Below are 16640 nucleotides of genomic sequence, written 5' to 3' on the forward strand. Positions count from 1 at the left end.
TGGTCAGTCTAGAGCATGGCAAAGAGATGAAACTCAGGGAAGTGAGTATTATATCTTACAACTGTTATTTCTATAGCACTTTTCAATTTTCAAAAAATGCTTTATAATTTCCATCAACTTCTCATCACAACAGTCCAATCAAGCAAACTGGCTGATATTTTCTTTCCCAAACTTCATGACCAACAACCACTTAACACAGGATAAATCTCTGACAAAAACATTGCTTCCACATAGAAAATGGTGTGTTCACCCCTTTATATACATTGCCATGCATGACTAATACACACATTCCTCTTACTACACATATAGGAACTTGTTGTATGGAATGGAGCGCAAGCAGAGCCTATTTGATTTTACAGACGGTAGCTCTATGTAAGAAATTTGTCTGTCCAATGCTCCACACAGCAGATTTCCATGGTACATTTCCATGGTAGCAGTAGACATGCTGTACATAAGGACAATCTCAATATATAAAAATAAGGGGACACACACACCCTTTTAAAATGGCAGCTCTTCTTTTTTACAGCCGGCATTTGATATGGCTCCCTCCCTACATTTACCGAGCTCAGGCACTGTACATACCGCCATTCAATATGTTTGAAAACCGGGAAGTTTTCACTTGGGATCACTGAGTAGGGAAGCAATCTCCTCTCCCCACCCCACCCCTTTCCTCTCTTTAATTCTTCTACATGAGCCAGGCATCAAAGACTTACCCACATTATTCTTGGCAGTGACAAAACGGGCTGGCTCTTTGACATTGTCAGCCAGTAGGAAGGCTCCCTCCTCCAGGATGTCAAGCAGCATTGTGGCTGTGTGCACCTGCTCTGTGGCGTTCATATCCTTCCATGACTCTAGAGCTTCAGGTCGCAGCAGGTTGTCCACTGTCTCCACCACAGCCTAGAACAAGACAGAGCTATAAGCGGATGGATCCACCCCCTTCTTCCATAGCTTTCCTTGTGCCCAAGTATCCCCCCTTCCTCTGGCTTCCCACTATATAACGAAGCAGCTATAGACCCATCTTCCATGCCATCACCTCCTCTCACAGAGAAACCCCCCCCCATTAATACGTGCCTTTGTGATGTGGTAACACTGCCACCAGCTGAAGAATCTTTCCAAGCTGCTTTGTAAGTTTTATTTTATACAGAAAAGTGGGGTTTAATTTTTTTTAAATGTATGTTGTACAATAACTGGATGACAGTTGCTCATTTGTTGCATGGTAACCAAACATTCTCCCTCCAAGCATCCCTTCAGTTTTAAGAGGGAATGGTATTTTCCAAATATTCCATAGTTCAGAAAATGCAATTCTTCCCCTAGATAGTACAGCCATTGCTATCAACCGCCTTGGGTAATACAGTTATGTGTATGCAACAGGCACTTAAAAGAAATTCCCTTTGCCGCATGTGGTGATGAGCTGCACAACTCAATGCCCATGCCATTTGTGATAGTTTTAGGTTGTTTTTCTCCCTTTACATTTTAAAGCCAGCTGTATTATTTCATTTATTATTGTTATTATTTCAACACTTCTCTGCTTATAATTTCATCATGAGATCATGAATTTATCACTCTTGCCCTGCAGAAATGCCATGTCATTCAGTGCTTTTCTTTTCAAAAATGTCACTGAATTTATTATGTACTTGACAACTATTTAGGGAAGTTATGGGAAACAGCTGAAACGATGAACCCATCCAATTATATCAGAGTAAGAGAAAATGAACAAGTAGATAGTTTTGTTGAAAAACTGCTGTTATTTGTACATTATTGGAACAAGAAATATAATGACAACGTACAATGATTTTCTTTACTATAGTGTAAGTTGTCTTTATGTGATGTTCTTGTCTGGTTTGGTTTTTGAATCTATATGTTTTCCTTTCCCCCTTGCCATGACGTGAGCATCTCTCATGATTTTTAAAGAAAAAGGCAGGAAAGGTTATACGACTGGATATTGTGCTATTATCTATGGAATCAGAACTTGGGAGACAATTGGACAAAGGATAAGATGTACTCATACCAGAGCTTGGAAAAGTTACTTTTTTGAACTACAACTCCCATCAGCCCCGGCCAGCATGGCCACTGGATTGGGCTGATGGGAGTTGTAGTTCAAAAAAGTAACTTTTCCAAGCTCTGACTCATACACTGATCACTACACTCATGTGGGGAGTAGTTTGCTTGCAATCACCCTCATGTTATATCAGGCACATTGCTACACTGAGAAAGTTGATTTTAAGCATTCTTCCTGGTGTGGTAATTTGGCAATTTTTATGTGTGGGTGGAATATAGGCAAAGAGCTACCTACACAAAACTAAAGTGATAGAGGCCTGGTGTGAGGGTTTTACCACTTTGGGCAGACACACGTCAATTGTCTCCAATTTTAGAGTGTTCCAATGGGGTTCTCTCATTTGGGATGCCCGTGCCAGAATCTCACAACTTGGTTGCAAATCTAGAGCAATCTCACTGAGATAATTCCATTCTTGTCTTTCTATAAATTTAAAGCAATTCCCCTGGGGCAATTCTCTTTGTGGTATAAACCCGCGGGAATCTCACTGCAACCAATGATATTAGGTCTCAGACTCTAAGGTGTGCAATCCTAACTCTTGGCCAGTAGCAACAGGGGTTGGTGGGAGTGACACAGTCAGTGTCTCATCGGCAGTCCCCTGCTCATGCTGGCCAGGGAGGAAAGTGGGAGGAAAAAGATGTCCTATCAGTGCCAGCTCTCAGGCTGACAGAGCAAAGAGGTCCAGATCGGGGTTGTTGACACCATGTGACTGCAGTGTATGACTGCCAGTTTCGGAGGCACTGGGGCAAGGTTTCACTGGCCAGGTTTCCCTGGTGTCAAAGAATGGTGAAGCCAGGCAGGTCTGGGCAGAGGGACTGCTCTGAAATATTCAGAGCTGTGGAGAACTTTCCTGTCTAACTATCTGGGTTCCAGCCATAGGATCTGATAATCACACTCACCTTGATATAGTCCTTACATGTCCTTTCTCTCTTGTGCATCTGCAGGGTAGCATTTGCATGCCAAAAGTGAGCAATGGTTCAGGTGGACAAAGAGAGAGAAAACAATTAGAACAGAATTCCTACAAGAAGGGCTCACAGGATAGACTCAATGGGGTTCTTAAGCACACTTACTCTGGCCATGAAGTCACCAGTTACTAATCAACAGGCAGAGAGATAACAAAGGCATATTCTGGATGAAAGTGTGAATCCAAATTAACATCTTATTGGACGTTTAGAATTCAAATGGGTACAAGTAATTTTATTTCACAGCTAATTAAGATTCAGTTTCTTATGCTATATGACTGTTTGAAAGGCTGTATAGCAGTAGTGGATTCAGATGGAGTGGATTGAGATGACCTCAAAAGTAGTCATTAAGGGATTTTTCATCATAAACATTCTTACATGAGACTATTTAATAAGTACTTCTAGGAAACTACACCACTCAAGATTGCATCATGCAGCACAAAATGTGGCATTTAGTATAGACCTGGAATTTTCCACAAAGCTCAAAGAACTCAAATTTCATTTCTAGCTTTGATGGCTATTTGAAAAGTCTGAATGCAGGTTCACAGAATCATAGAGTTGGAAGAGGCCTGCAAGGCCATCAAGTCCAACCCCCTGCTCAACGCAGGTATCCAAATTAAAGTATACCCGACAGGTGACTGTCCAGCTGGCTCCTGAATGCCCCTAGTGTTGGAGAACCCACCACCTCCCTAGGTAATTGGTTCCATTGTTGTACCGCTCTAGGAAGGTTTTCCTGATGTTCAGTTGAAATCTGGCTTTCTGCAACTTGAGCCCATTATTCCCTGTCCTGTACTCTGGGATGATCAAGAAGAGACCCTGGCCTTCCTCTGTGTGGCAACCTTTCAAGTACTGGAAGAGTACTATCATATCTACCCCCAGTCTTCTCTTCTCAGGCTAAACATGCCCAGTTCTTTCAGTCTCTCCTCATAGGGCTTTGTTTCCAGTCCCCTGATCATCCTTGTTGCCCCCCTCTGAACCTGTTCCAGTTTATCTGCATCCTTCTTAAAGTGTGGTGTCAACAACTGGACACAATACTCAAGATGAGGCCTTACCAGTGCCAAGCAGAGCGGAACCAGTACTTCACGTGATTTGGTTAATGCAGCCTAAAATAGCATTTGCCTTTTTTGCAGTCACGCTGGCTTATGTTCAGCTTGTGTTCAACAACAATCCCAAGATCCTTCTCACATGTAGCATTGCTAAGCCAAGTATCCCCCATCTTATAACTGTGCATTTGGTTTCTTTTTCCTAGGTGTAGAACTTTGCACTTGTCCCTGTAGAATTTTATTCTGTTGTTTTCAGCCCAATGCTCCAGCCTATCAAGATCACTTTGAATTTTGTTTCTGTCTTCCAAGGTATCAGCTATCCTGCCCAATTTTGTATCATCTGCAAATCTGATAAGCATTTCCTGCACCTCCTCATCCAAGTCATTAATGAAAATGTGGCAGAGCACTGGGCCCAGGACTGAGCTCTGCGATACCCTGCTTGTTACCTCCCCCCAGTTTGAGAAGGAACCATTGGTGAGCACTCTTTGAGTACAATTCTGTAGCCAACTGTGGATCCACCTGATAGTTATTCTATCCAGCCCACATTTAGCTAGCTTGCTCATCAGAATATTATGGGGCACTTTGTCAAAAGCTTTGCTGAAGTCGAGATATATTATGTTCACAGCATTCCCAGTCTTCCAGGGAGGTTACCCAATCAAAACATGAGATAAGATTAGTCTGGCAGGAGCAAGGTTCATGGCTTCCAGCTCCTATCTTTCACTCCCAGTGACATCCTTCTGCCATATGTAAGTCTTGTTCCCAATACCCATAAGTAACAGCCCTCCTTTATTACTCCTTGTCACAACTCCATGGTTGCCATCTTTTTTTCTAGCAGACTCCTATACTGTACAACAAGCAGAAGTTCAACAGGAGACATCATTGCATCATCATGCTGTCAAAAGCTTCACTTGTTGAATTTCTATCCTCACTCCCAAGACCACTATTTTGCTCAAACCAATGGGGGAACTAAGACATAAAGAGAGGACACTGAACCCTCTGAGGTCAGGCGCCTTGTTTGTCAGCCCTAGAAACGTTATCTAAGCCATCAAGCTACCATGTACCTTGTTGTAGTTCTTGCCAGCTGATTCTCTTTCAATAGGGCGCAGTGCTTGAAGTTGTGCATCCAGAATGTCTAAGAGCTGCTCCATGAGCTTGACAGAGGAGCTGACATCTCCAGCATAGATGGCACCACGTGTATGCCGGGCTAGCTCACTTGCAATATTGGCTGCATTCTCTCCACTCTTGATCTGCCAAAGAAGGGGAAAGACATGCAGACTGACCTCAGTCAGGTGAAGTGAACTGTGCAGGCATGAAGACCAATACCCATTCTGAATATGAACTGTCTGAGAGATAACCACTGTAATGGGAAGAACCTCTGGGCAGAGGAAAACAATACCTTCTGTGCAACCTGGTTGACCCAAGGACTTGTGCAGTTGCTGAGATCAGGCCCCCGGGGGTTCCAGATTCCAAGAGCAGCAAGACACTGGAAGGAAGCAATACCTACATACAGGAAGGCAAGGCATGGGAGAGAACAGAGAGAATTAAGCCAGTCTCTCAGTGTCTGGTTTCACCCTTCCATCCCTACTCATGCCCTGCCACAAAACTAGCTCAGAGTTTAAGTCTCAGAGAGCAATCATAATTGCAGTACTGAAGAGCTCTCTTCCTAGACACTGGTTCTCACATCTGTCTAATATAGCAAGGGGTGCAGAGCAGGGATAAAGGCTTCATATTGTGGCAATAACAAGGTGAACTCTGTTAGCAGAAGGTGGCAGAAGCAACTCATCCCACTGAATCTGCCATCTCTTGAGTTCCCACTGCAGAACCTGTGTGAATGTTCAACCCATAGCAACAGTTCAAGTTGGCACAGTCTCCTTGAGCTGAGTAGTGTGGGAGCTGGGTCACAGGCAATACATCCTGGCAGCCCTATTTGCTACCTGCACCATGGCCCAACAGAGAGAATACACTCTGCCAGAATCCCAGCTTCCCCCATTTGAAACTGGGTGCATCTTTATTCTCTAGAACTCAAATGCAGCTGCGTCTAGGTTAAAGACAACTACAGAGGCAAATATGTTTGCCTGCAGCTGGGTTGTATTGCTGCTCACTGTTACCTCGTGTGCCCTTAGGGCAAGGCCTTTCAACCAGCATGCCTTGTTGTGTGGCTGGCCACTGGACACGCCGCACCTCCTTGGCCTCACAGAAGAGCTCCGGAGAGATGTGCTGATTATTTGCTGGCGGACGGCGGGTGCTGGGCATTATGGCAGTGACTGGGTGCAGCTCTGTGCCCTTTTGATTTATGGCACCTATTGGGTGGGTGGTGAGGGGTGCCTGCCGTGTTGTTGTTGTAGCAGCAGCTGGTGAGATTGTGCTGGTGATTGTGGTGGGACGAACAGTGGTTGTAGTGCTGACTGGTGTCGAGGTGACTGGGCCTGTGGGTAGAAAGGCAATTAGACAGCTTTCTTTCCACATACAAAAAGCCCCCCCAGTTCCAGCCTTCTGCTACCAAGTCTTCCCTGCATGCTGCATGCAGAGTAAAAACATCAAAGGCCTTTCTCAAAGGCCTTTCTACAGCTAAAAGAACTGTCGAGAACACGATCTTCTATCTCCCTTGAAACTCTTGCCACAATTCAGATGCCTTCTTTGGGTCTATGGGAATTCTTCAGTCTGCCAATCTGGCGCAATGCCATCTATTCTGACTGGCTGTGGCTCTCCAAAGTCTTAGGCAAAGGAGTATATCCCAGCTCTGCTACTGCAGACAATCCTTTAATATTGGAGATACCAAAAGAAATTGAACCTGAATGGTTGTTCACGCAAAACATGTTCTGTGTATCACTGAGCTATGATGCTTCCCATGAGCAAATGGCTTGTTCTGGAGTAAAAATCCAGCATCATAGCCTGGGATCTTCTTTTAGTGCATGGCCACTTTTGGCAAAGGATGCACTTCCAAAAGATCTGCCAGATCCCCAACAAATCCCAGATTTTTTAAAACCCTAATTTCTAGTTACCAAGGTTGCAAAAATAAGCTTCAGAAGGTGAAGACAGCGGCTACTAAACATCCACATGTGGAAGAATCTGGGAAGGGGTTTCAAATTACCAGAAGAAATCCCCCTATTCTTTTCTCTTTGTCCCAATTTTCTAACCCTTTTCCACTGATGATCTCTGTCACATGAGCCACGGTCATTCCTGCTCTTAGCAGGCGTTTTGCAATATTTAACGAGTTGTACCATCTCAATACTACTTTGGCTGGTATGTTAAAAAGTATGAGTACCTACTAAGCTAAATGCTATCAAACCATCAGATCATCTTTTCATAAACTATACAATGGTAGAGCATTTGCTTTTCATGCAGAAGGTCCTTGACTCAGTCCCTGGCATCTCCAGGTTGGGCTTAGAGAGACCCATGCCTGAAACCCTGGAGAACTGCTGCCAGTCAGTGTAGACCAGGTGTGGAGAACCTTTGGACTGCCAGATGTTGCTGAACAACTCCCATCCTCCCTGGCCATTGGCCACGCTTGCTGGGGCTGATGGGAGTTTTGGTTCAGCAACTTCTGGAGGGCCAAAGGTTCCCTCAACCCTGGTATAGATGGGCCAATAAATTTGACACAGTACAAGGCAGGTTGCTATATTCCTAGGTAGCACTGGTTTTCTCAACTTAGCAAAACTAAGGTCCCTAACCAATTTCCTTTACAAATCCCTACTAACTTCTCATTCTTATTTATAATTTGATTTATATCTCGCCCTTCCTCCCAGCAGGAGGAAGAACTTCTTCACATCTCTCTTAGCCTACATACTACCTTGGAAGGCTTGTGTCACATCCTTCCTGAAGGAATGATAGAACAAGGCCTTTATTATCTCATGCCATTTTAAAATTTAAAATAGTAATAACGGGTGTGATGCTCAATGACAAAGCTTCCTCAGAATCAAGTATTTTTAATTAATCAATCAAATGTGATTTGAATGTAATTGTTTCTGTCTGATAAGTTTAGCAAGATTCTATTCACTTTGAAAAGTTCACCTTTTTATGGCGATAGGCCTATGCAGTTCTTTAAAATGTCTCTTGAGTAGCCAGTCATTTTAATGATTGTTGTGTAATGCTTTCAAATGTTTTTATGTTGCTGTACACCACCCTGACATTTTGCAAGAGGGTAGCATAAAAATAATTTTATAAATCAATCAATCACCTTTCATTTGTTTTAACTTGACCAGGGTTGGTACCTTGGAGAAACTTTGAAATCTCCAGTTAAAGCAGGAGAAAAAAACAGATACAGGTTCTGCTAACTATACCCTCCAAGGCTCTCTTATCCACACATGCTCCAGCATCAGGTTGTGCTGCCTGGCACACCTGGAGGACAGACAATGGACTGGGTGGCAGGAGCTATAGGCTGCCTTTTCTTCTGCTTCAGCTGCAGGTTTAAAGGGTAACCTCTGATGTCCAAAGTGAAGAAATAAAAAAGCAAGCCTAGCCCTCACTCTCCCCCACTCCTAATCTGCAAGTAGCCCATGCATGCAAATGTAACCTTATTCAAGTTTACCTGTCAGTGTTACACAGGCAGCAGCTGTGCAATGGGAATGAATGGACAAAGCAAGAGAAACAAACTGTGCTAAACAAATTGGAATCTGCCACTGCACCTGGGCATGACTGATCTTGATTTTGCTTTATTCAAAATAAGCACTGGATTTTTCCTTCAGTCCAGCTTCAAGGAATTAGTTTTCATAGACTCTAGGCTTCTGCCAAATATTGGACACCAGACAATCCATCTCTGTCAATTTAAACTCCATGTGATATTGACTGTTAAGAATTTTGGGCACATGCTAATTCTTTTGGGGTCATAGAGAGTTTGAACTGAGCTGAGCAGGTTCTCTGATGTTACTATATGACCAGAACTAATGGCAAGGTGGCAAAATGAAAAATATTTTTAAAAGCTAGCTTTGGGACTGAAGCCTTCCTTTTCGAGATGAATATACCATTAAAAAAGTTTAATGTTTCCCAACATGTGATGGATTGTAGACTTATTAAACATTAGCAGTTGGAAAAGACAATGACTCAATACCTTGTGACTGCTTGTAGAGCACCTTGAATATGTGTGTGTTTGTTGGCGGCTAGCTCAAGTGAAAATGTGGCACTCTTATGCTGTGCATTTGGGGATTGCTTATGGAAAATGTTTAGTATAAAGCGTGTGCATGTGTGCGTATTTCTGTATTGCAGAAATGTACAATAAATCAACAAGTGGGCATCTACGTAAACAAACACTATTATGTTTGTCCCTGATGTATTTGACAATCCTGTGAGAACTGGTAACAGAAACCAGGGCCCCATGATTTCCAGTCACCAAGGATTTCTCTATCCCACCCCATATTCGGGTTGAAGGATTATGTCTCACCAGTGGTAGGGTCAGGCGGGCCAAACTCAAGTGAGTAACGCAGGACAAAGTAGTTGTTCCATACATAAAGTTGGTTGTCACGGGGGTTGTAGTCAATGGAGGAGATGAACTGGTAGGGATTAGGGAAGGTCAATGAGATGGGTTCCTCACGGTTCATGTTGGTGTTGAAAGCATAGTCAACCCGGTTACCAGCCGCCTCACTGTCATCATCCACATAGACGGTCCGTACCACATAAAGGACTCCACATACCATGAAGGCATTGGATGCTGAGCGCTTGTCATAGCCAGTCTCCCACGTGCCCTCAAAACGTAGCGTGTAAGGATTAAGTTGGCTCACCACTAACCGACCATTGTTGCCTTCAGTGGCATAGATGACCCATAGCCCATTTTCATCTACAGCCAGGTCAATGTCAGTCTTGCCACCCCAACGGTATGGTGAGGTGTCATGGTAGTTGGCTGTGTTGATAACAGTCTCTCCACTCTTAATGCGTGTCCGCAGATCATATTTGATAATGTTGCGCGTCCTCTCCTTATTGTAGAAGACTGCTCCATCATATACCACAAAACCTGTGCCATCAACCCTGTTGGGCAGACGGTATGTGGTGGTGTGTCGGGCACCCACATAATCCTCCCATGAGGCATACTCAGTCAGTGTGTCTGTCCGGTATGGGATCCAGGGCATGACGTATATCCGGTCTCCAGCTTGTAGAGGGTCCTTGCACCAGGCTCCAGACTGGTGCTCTGATTCATGGGCCGAGGTAGGTTCCAGGATCTTGTGCAGTGTCCCCGGGCAAACGAATACTAGGGAGGGGATGTAAGGGAGGAAAGGGTGATTGGGTAAAGGGGGGAAATCCAGAAAAAATGTGACAGAACAAGAGAGAGAGAGAGAGAGAGAGAGAGAGAGAGAGAGAGAAGAAAGGATAAATTTGTAAAAGGCTGTTGGCAGGAGAAGTGAAATCCGCGCTGAGTTTTGAGAGCAGCTGCAATCATGAGACTTTTATCTGTTATTGAGCAGAGACAGCTCAGTGACAAGTTAAATAAATACTGGGGTCAGGGGAGCATCAGAGGAATGAAGCACTTTATCCAGATCAAATTAAAAAAGGGAATTTAGGGGTTCCAAACCTCCCCCCCTCCACACTCTTCCTTTTGCTACATTCTCTGGCATTAAGCAGGGGATGTCAGATTGTTTCCCTGCAGAGATCTGAGTGGCAGCCTCTGTGAAACCCATAAATCTAAGTAGGAGTGTGGCTGAACTGACAATTCTAGCCCCTACTTCCTGGTTGCGTGTTCTACATCACCTTCTAGAAGTCAATACAAGAATGGTTTAACAGTGATGGGATAGCAATTAGCACCAGCTAGACTCTGCATGATCTCAATCAGGTCCACTGGAGCTAATGGGGGATACCACAGTGGCATGGAAATTAGGACTTCCACATCAGATTTTCAAAACTGAAGGGCTCAGTATGGAGCTGTGAGGCTGTGTGTCCTAAGGGATCCAAGGAGTAGTGTATGCTTATCTGGTTAATTGAGTATTCTTTGAGTCTCTCTAGAGTTTCTGTTCCACTTGATCTTGAAGCAGCTGGGATTGCTTGACCTGTGGAGCTCCTTTGGAGCTGCAAGAAGAACCTTTAAGGCTGCTAAGATGATCCAGGAGCCATCCTATTCCATTCACAAAGGGACTTCACTTACACTGTTCTACTAGGGATCATAACTAATTTATGCTAGCCATCATGCAACATTTAAACCCCAATTGCATTTACTATAAACAGCAATGCACTGAGGCAGATGGAAACTGGTCCCTATTTCTGCATCTGGCTCTTCAAGTTCAAATTTATCTCACGGATTTCTAATTCAGTTTTAGTAACTTAAAGGGTACTTTAAATAGCTGCTTCAGCCCTTCCTACTTTCATAAAATAGTCATGGAATATTTTCATGGATAAGGTCCTCCTTATCACTGTCTTCAGAACAGCTCCAGAGGAATGCCTTTCTATGGAAAAAAAGGATGAGGAGCTGCCAGGAGGAGCTGCCAGTCCTAATTTTTTTTCTACTAGTATCAAAACATCAACAGGCCATGAGGAATGAAAAACAAGCATAAGAAAGATCCAATGTTCGGCCAATTAAAATCCCCCTGAATATAACAAACGGGGTGTTTCCTCTTCCTGCTGAAAGAGATTATATTCAATCCCTGGGGACAGAGAGCTGTAGATTAGCTGAGGGACTGGCTCCCTTCTGAAAAGAAGAACTAAAGATATTGTGGCAGAAGAATGAAGTTACCAAAAGCTTCTTCTTCCCCATATCCTGGAGCAATTTATCAGCCAGGTTTGATTCACATCAGCAAAGGGCATGAGACTAGTGCACATGGCAGGGGTGAAGGAGTGAAGTGACAGTGGGAGGCAGGGAGACCTGGGCAAGTGGGAAAGAAAACCCCTCCCTTCCACCCACATCCCAGTTGGCAGTCTGGAATCTTGGGAAAAGCCAGGAGGAAAAAGTTTGAAAGGAAGACAAATCAGGCCAGGCATTCTGCAAGTGTCTGCCTCTGGTTAGCTGGAGCAAGGCTGGGAGAAAAAAAAAGCATTTAGTGGTGGAAGGAGGGGGTGAGGGGGGGTGAGGAGAGCATCATCATAGCAGAGAATTCACCTTGTCTATTACAGCACAGTATCACTGAGCAGCCATAGGGGAGCCATCATACTAAATCCAGGCTGTAGGTCTTAAAAGGCTGCACAGAGTACTTGTTAACCACACCTCATGCTATAGAGGCCTGTAAATTGGGTTTGATGTCAAGGTGCAAGGGTTGGAGGGGGAATGTGATCCCCAGCAACCCAGTTTCTGCTGGGGGCTGGTTTACTGCTTCTGCATGTAGGAGCAAACATATTTCTCAACAAAGTGTCAGCAGGCTTTTACTTGGGTCTTGTATCAGCTCCAGGATGTCTGGGAACAGATTCTGTGGATGCAGAAGTGAATTCTCTGCTCTGTCTTTATTAAATACACACAGTTGCTATGATGTGCCACATCCCTCTGGATGCAGCTTACAGTGAAGTTTATTGGGGTTGGGCATAATTTAGACACCGCTCCTTTGGCCTGGAGTCAGTAGCACCAAACCCTGTCACCACACACCTGGAAGTAGATAAGGTGTACCAAGGGTTTCAAAAATTAATTGCAAATCCAGGATGGGGAATGACTGGCACCAGCCATGGGGGAGGAGAACAGCACTTTTGACAATGCCAGGCCCCCACAGAGCATTTATTAATAAATCCCTCGCTCTCCCAGATCCAGATAGAACCTTTATGCTGCCAGACCAGTACAAGTGGATGGAGATGTGTTTCTCATCCACTTTTGCATAAGTGAAGGGAGAGGACAAGGTAAACCTGAGCTTAATGACTCTGGCACAATCTATACCAGTGTTAAGCAAGCTTAAGTCCCATAGAAATTGGTGGAATTTATGTGGGCTTAAGTGTATGCAAGATTGCTCCCTCCCACTTTTTCCAATGATCACAGTCCTTGGAAGTCCAGGAGGAGAAAAGAGGGCTGAGTCAGCAACCTGAGGAGTTCACTCTTATTCACAGTGTTTTGGTCTCTATGGAGATGCCATGCTGCATCCTTCTGATTTATTATTGCCATTGTAGTTGTTGGGAAATCCTGCCTCCTAACTTTTGTGGTGATGGGGGAGAACTGGCATATGGAAGAGAGAAGAGAGGATTCACAGAGACGGGACAATTATGGGTCTAGAACTCAGGAGTGCTGGCTCCCAAACACCTTCTAACTAATGAACATTATTTCTCCTCTGAAAGCAGGAGGGAGAACTCAGGAAACCTTTCAGGCTTGCATTATGCATTACAGTTTTAATGGTGCATCTTACAGATCCAAACTGAATACCTGATAAAACCCGAACATTTGAAAAGCATCATGTTTTTGTTTTGTTTTTTGTCCTCATGCAGTCTATGGGAACATAATGCAAGGAGCTGCCCAGCCCTCCATCATTTAACTTGTTTTAAAGAGCAAAGAGGGCAAAGAGGACCAGTTGTAAATCACCCCCCCCCTCTCTCTCTTTAATTAGGAAGAGTTTATCAGTCCTAGTATACTAGGTGTGTGGAGATAATCTATTTAGTCTCCTTGCATAAAACAGCATAGTTATCTGATATGGTCTGTGGTGCAGAGGGATGTAGAGTGATGGATTGGTTCACTACTGAAAGACTGAGTCAAGGGGAAGGGGGTGGGTGGGCTCGCATAGTTGTTAATAACAAGGCCCGTTACAGATCCCTGTGGTGTTTGCTGGTGTGACTCATCAGACAAGAACAGCTTAATGTGGAGCAGTTGGATTTTGTAGCACTGCATGATGTCCCTTGTGTTAGCTATTTATCTTTGTCTAGTCCATAGTGTTCAAACTTTGTCATAGTGAGTCTCTCTTAGTCAAAAATCAAACCCATTCAAGACTTACTAAGTGTAACTGATGGCCGTCTCTGAGGTTTTTATCTTTTTTATCTTTATCAACACAGGTCTCAAGTCTTAGCTTTTAAGACTGTGCCAGTGTCACTTCATAGTGGCTGGACACACATGCCACTTTCGTGTTTGTGAGACCTGTATCCTCCCCACCCACCCAAAACCGGTTTCTGCACCTTTCCAAATGCAATATTCTACAACAAGCCAAGAACAGCTTAATTCAGGGCACAGTTGTTGACTTTTTGGCTCCTGAGGGCAGAACATGGTCTACGGCTGGAGAGTACTGTGAAATACAGTAAAGTTGTGCAATCCATAAGTGTGTAGGAACCTCCAGATCAACACCAGGAGTGAATGTTGGGAAAGAGAGGATTTCATGACCAGGTGGGTCAAAGTGACTGGCCGGTTAACTTTATCACTCTCTCACCATGACCCCTCTGATAAACTCATTCTGTATACATCCAGTAAAGACTTTCTTTTCCTTCAGAAAGGAAGGTCATTCCTTTTGCTTATTGGAAAGGTGAGTGTTTGAATCCCCAGGTCAGTAAAACTCCCCCCTCCCTGTCTCCCCAGGAGGATTAAAGCTGCCACACAGCCAGGGACCCACCTTATATCATTCCCATACCCATCCAATTCTCCCTGCAAACTGATGGTCGTGCTTCAGGGAAACAGCTTGGATCTGAAAAAGTCATTATCATCAAGCTAGGGTGTGCAGCCTGAACCTGTGAGCTCTGGCAGTCATGGTTTATCAGCTTATTGTTTCTAGAGCTCTCTGTCGTGCTTCTTTCTATCTATCCTCACTATCTAGTCTCTATCTAGAGATATCCACTTGGGTGGCAAATACAGGGGAATCACCTACCGTCCTACTAACCCTACATACAGTTCACCTAAATACTGTCCCGTGCATTGCACATGTTTTTTCTCATCTCTCTCAAGGTAAAGCTGCCTATTGTTTTGGTTGGGAATGAGAAGCATTAGAGTGGATATGCTATCTGGAGCTACTCTCTGATCCCTACTGCTTCTTCAAAGCACACATTCTGTACCAGCGGAGGACAACAGTGACTTTGCAAGAGAGAGAGGCCTCCAGACTAGAAACTGCAATGTTTGCCATAACTCAATGTGTGTGTCCAGAGGCTACATGTAGGGTTGCCAAAAGGTGAATATCTAGTCAGTGTACACCCAGGACATGTTCATGGAGGTGAATCCACATTCCTATGTCTGAACTGCTTTCAGGAACATATGTACTTTATTTTAAAGTACATATGTATTATCTCCCAGACTGCTAAAGCACTCAAGGTGGGTTGTGTGTTTTATGGATTTGTATGTGTTTAGATGATGTTTGTATGCTCCTGAATGTGTGTTTATATGTATCTGTATTTGTGCATGTGTTTAATCTTTCATATATAATATACAAAACTGTCTTTTTCTTAAGGTGAAGCCATCAACCTGCCTGTGTTTGTGTAGGGTTTGGTATGTATCACTTTCTGTTCCTGTATGTGAATCTGTTGATCCCTGTTTCCATCTGCCTGCATCCAGCTGATCATATCTGTTGCTGTGTGATTTGTGTGTACCTATGGTTTGCACTGCAAACATGCACCTCTATGCAGTTTTAATGCATTTGCCACCCTCTTTTGCCTATGTATGACAAATTGAGGCTAACAGCTTTAGGGGAAGCCTTGAGCTTGGATGAGCAGGCAGGTGGTCGGGGGACAAAATCCAAGAGATTTCAGATTTCTAGGCCTGCCTGCCTGCTCTGAACACCTGCCTGGCAATGTTGCTACAGAGCAGCCTCATGGAGTCTCACAGGTTCGGCTCAGCCCAGCTTCCCATCTGGGTTGGTGGGGTGGGATGGATGACTCCTGGCAGCAGGGAGGAGAAACACACCATTAAAGAATGAAGCGCTGGCGAGGGGGGGACAGCACAAAGCGTTAACTGGTTCCGATCCCTCATGGATGGGGCAGTGTCGACTCAGCCTTCTAAGTCGGGATGGGGGCAACTGTGCTCTGGGGTTGGGGGAGAAGATGTCAGAAACAGAGAAGGAAACAATCAGTAAAAATCCATATCCAAAACCATGGAAACCTGTGGAAAAGAAAAGTATAAGTATATGCCTCCATCCCCAATCTTGGGAAAAATTCCAAACCAATGCAGGGGGGAAAAACCAACAGTGATTTTAGAACAAACTAAACAGAGAGAAAGAGAAAGAGAAAGAGAAAGAGAGAGAGAGAGAGAGAGAGGAAGGAAGGAAGAAAGAAAAATACATGGGTTGGGTGGAATCAAGCCTGGCTTTTGAGTTTTACTACTTTGAAATTAATTAATTTGCTAGAGCTAACCTGACAGCTTGTCCCTTGTTAAGACAGGCTCATTGCAGTTGTAGTCCTGATACTTACATTAGGTATATAACCTCCAGATCTAACCAAGATGGTCAAATTAAAAATACATTGACTGACCCCCTTCTTTCATGCACCACCCCATCTTCCCCCAATAACAGATAGTCAATTATCATGACTGCAGCTTCTTAAAAAAAAAACAGGCAGAAAAGGGGAAAAAACACAAATAAAATCACCCAGGATTGAACAGGAATTTAAAAAGAAAAGAAAGAAAAAGAAATAGTAAGCAAGAAAATTAAAAATTCCCCACATCAAAGTGGTTAGTATATTGGTAAATTAATGTATATGTCTTCTAGAAAAAGTTATTTTCTATGGGCATATCTGATTCTCATATTATCTTGGTAGTACAGCAGAGCAAGAGAGTTAAGGAAAAAGGCCCTTCAA

At 43.9% G+C, this 16640-nt stretch overlaps 1 protein-coding gene across 1 annotated transcript in view; it reads right to left on the reverse strand.

Moving 5' to 3' along the window:
• Nucleotides 1-16640, reverse strand: part of ADGRL1 (adhesion G protein-coupled receptor L1) — a 158904-nt gene that overhangs the window by 18202 nt on the left and 124062 nt on the right. The window contains exons 6-11 of the mRNA XM_061616632.1: nucleotides 9436-10236; nucleotides 6167-6484; nucleotides 5455-5558; nucleotides 5120-5305; nucleotides 2953-2991; nucleotides 714-897 (exon numbers count right to left, since the gene is read on the reverse strand). Coding sequence (XP_061472616.1) covers nucleotides 714-897; nucleotides 2953-2991; nucleotides 5120-5305; nucleotides 5455-5558; nucleotides 6167-6484; nucleotides 9436-10236 — 1632 coding nt within the window. The remainder of the gene's footprint in view (nucleotides 1-713; nucleotides 898-2952; nucleotides 2992-5119; nucleotides 5306-5454; nucleotides 5559-6166; nucleotides 6485-9435; nucleotides 10237-16640) is intronic.

The sequence above is a fragment of the Rhineura floridana genome, chromosome 3 (genome assembly GCF_030035675.1).
Source record: "Rhineura floridana isolate rRhiFlo1 chromosome 3, rRhiFlo1.hap2, whole genome shotgun sequence".
In the NCBI taxonomy this organism is placed as follows: domain Eukaryota; kingdom Metazoa; phylum Chordata; class Lepidosauria; order Squamata; family Rhineuridae; genus Rhineura; species Rhineura floridana.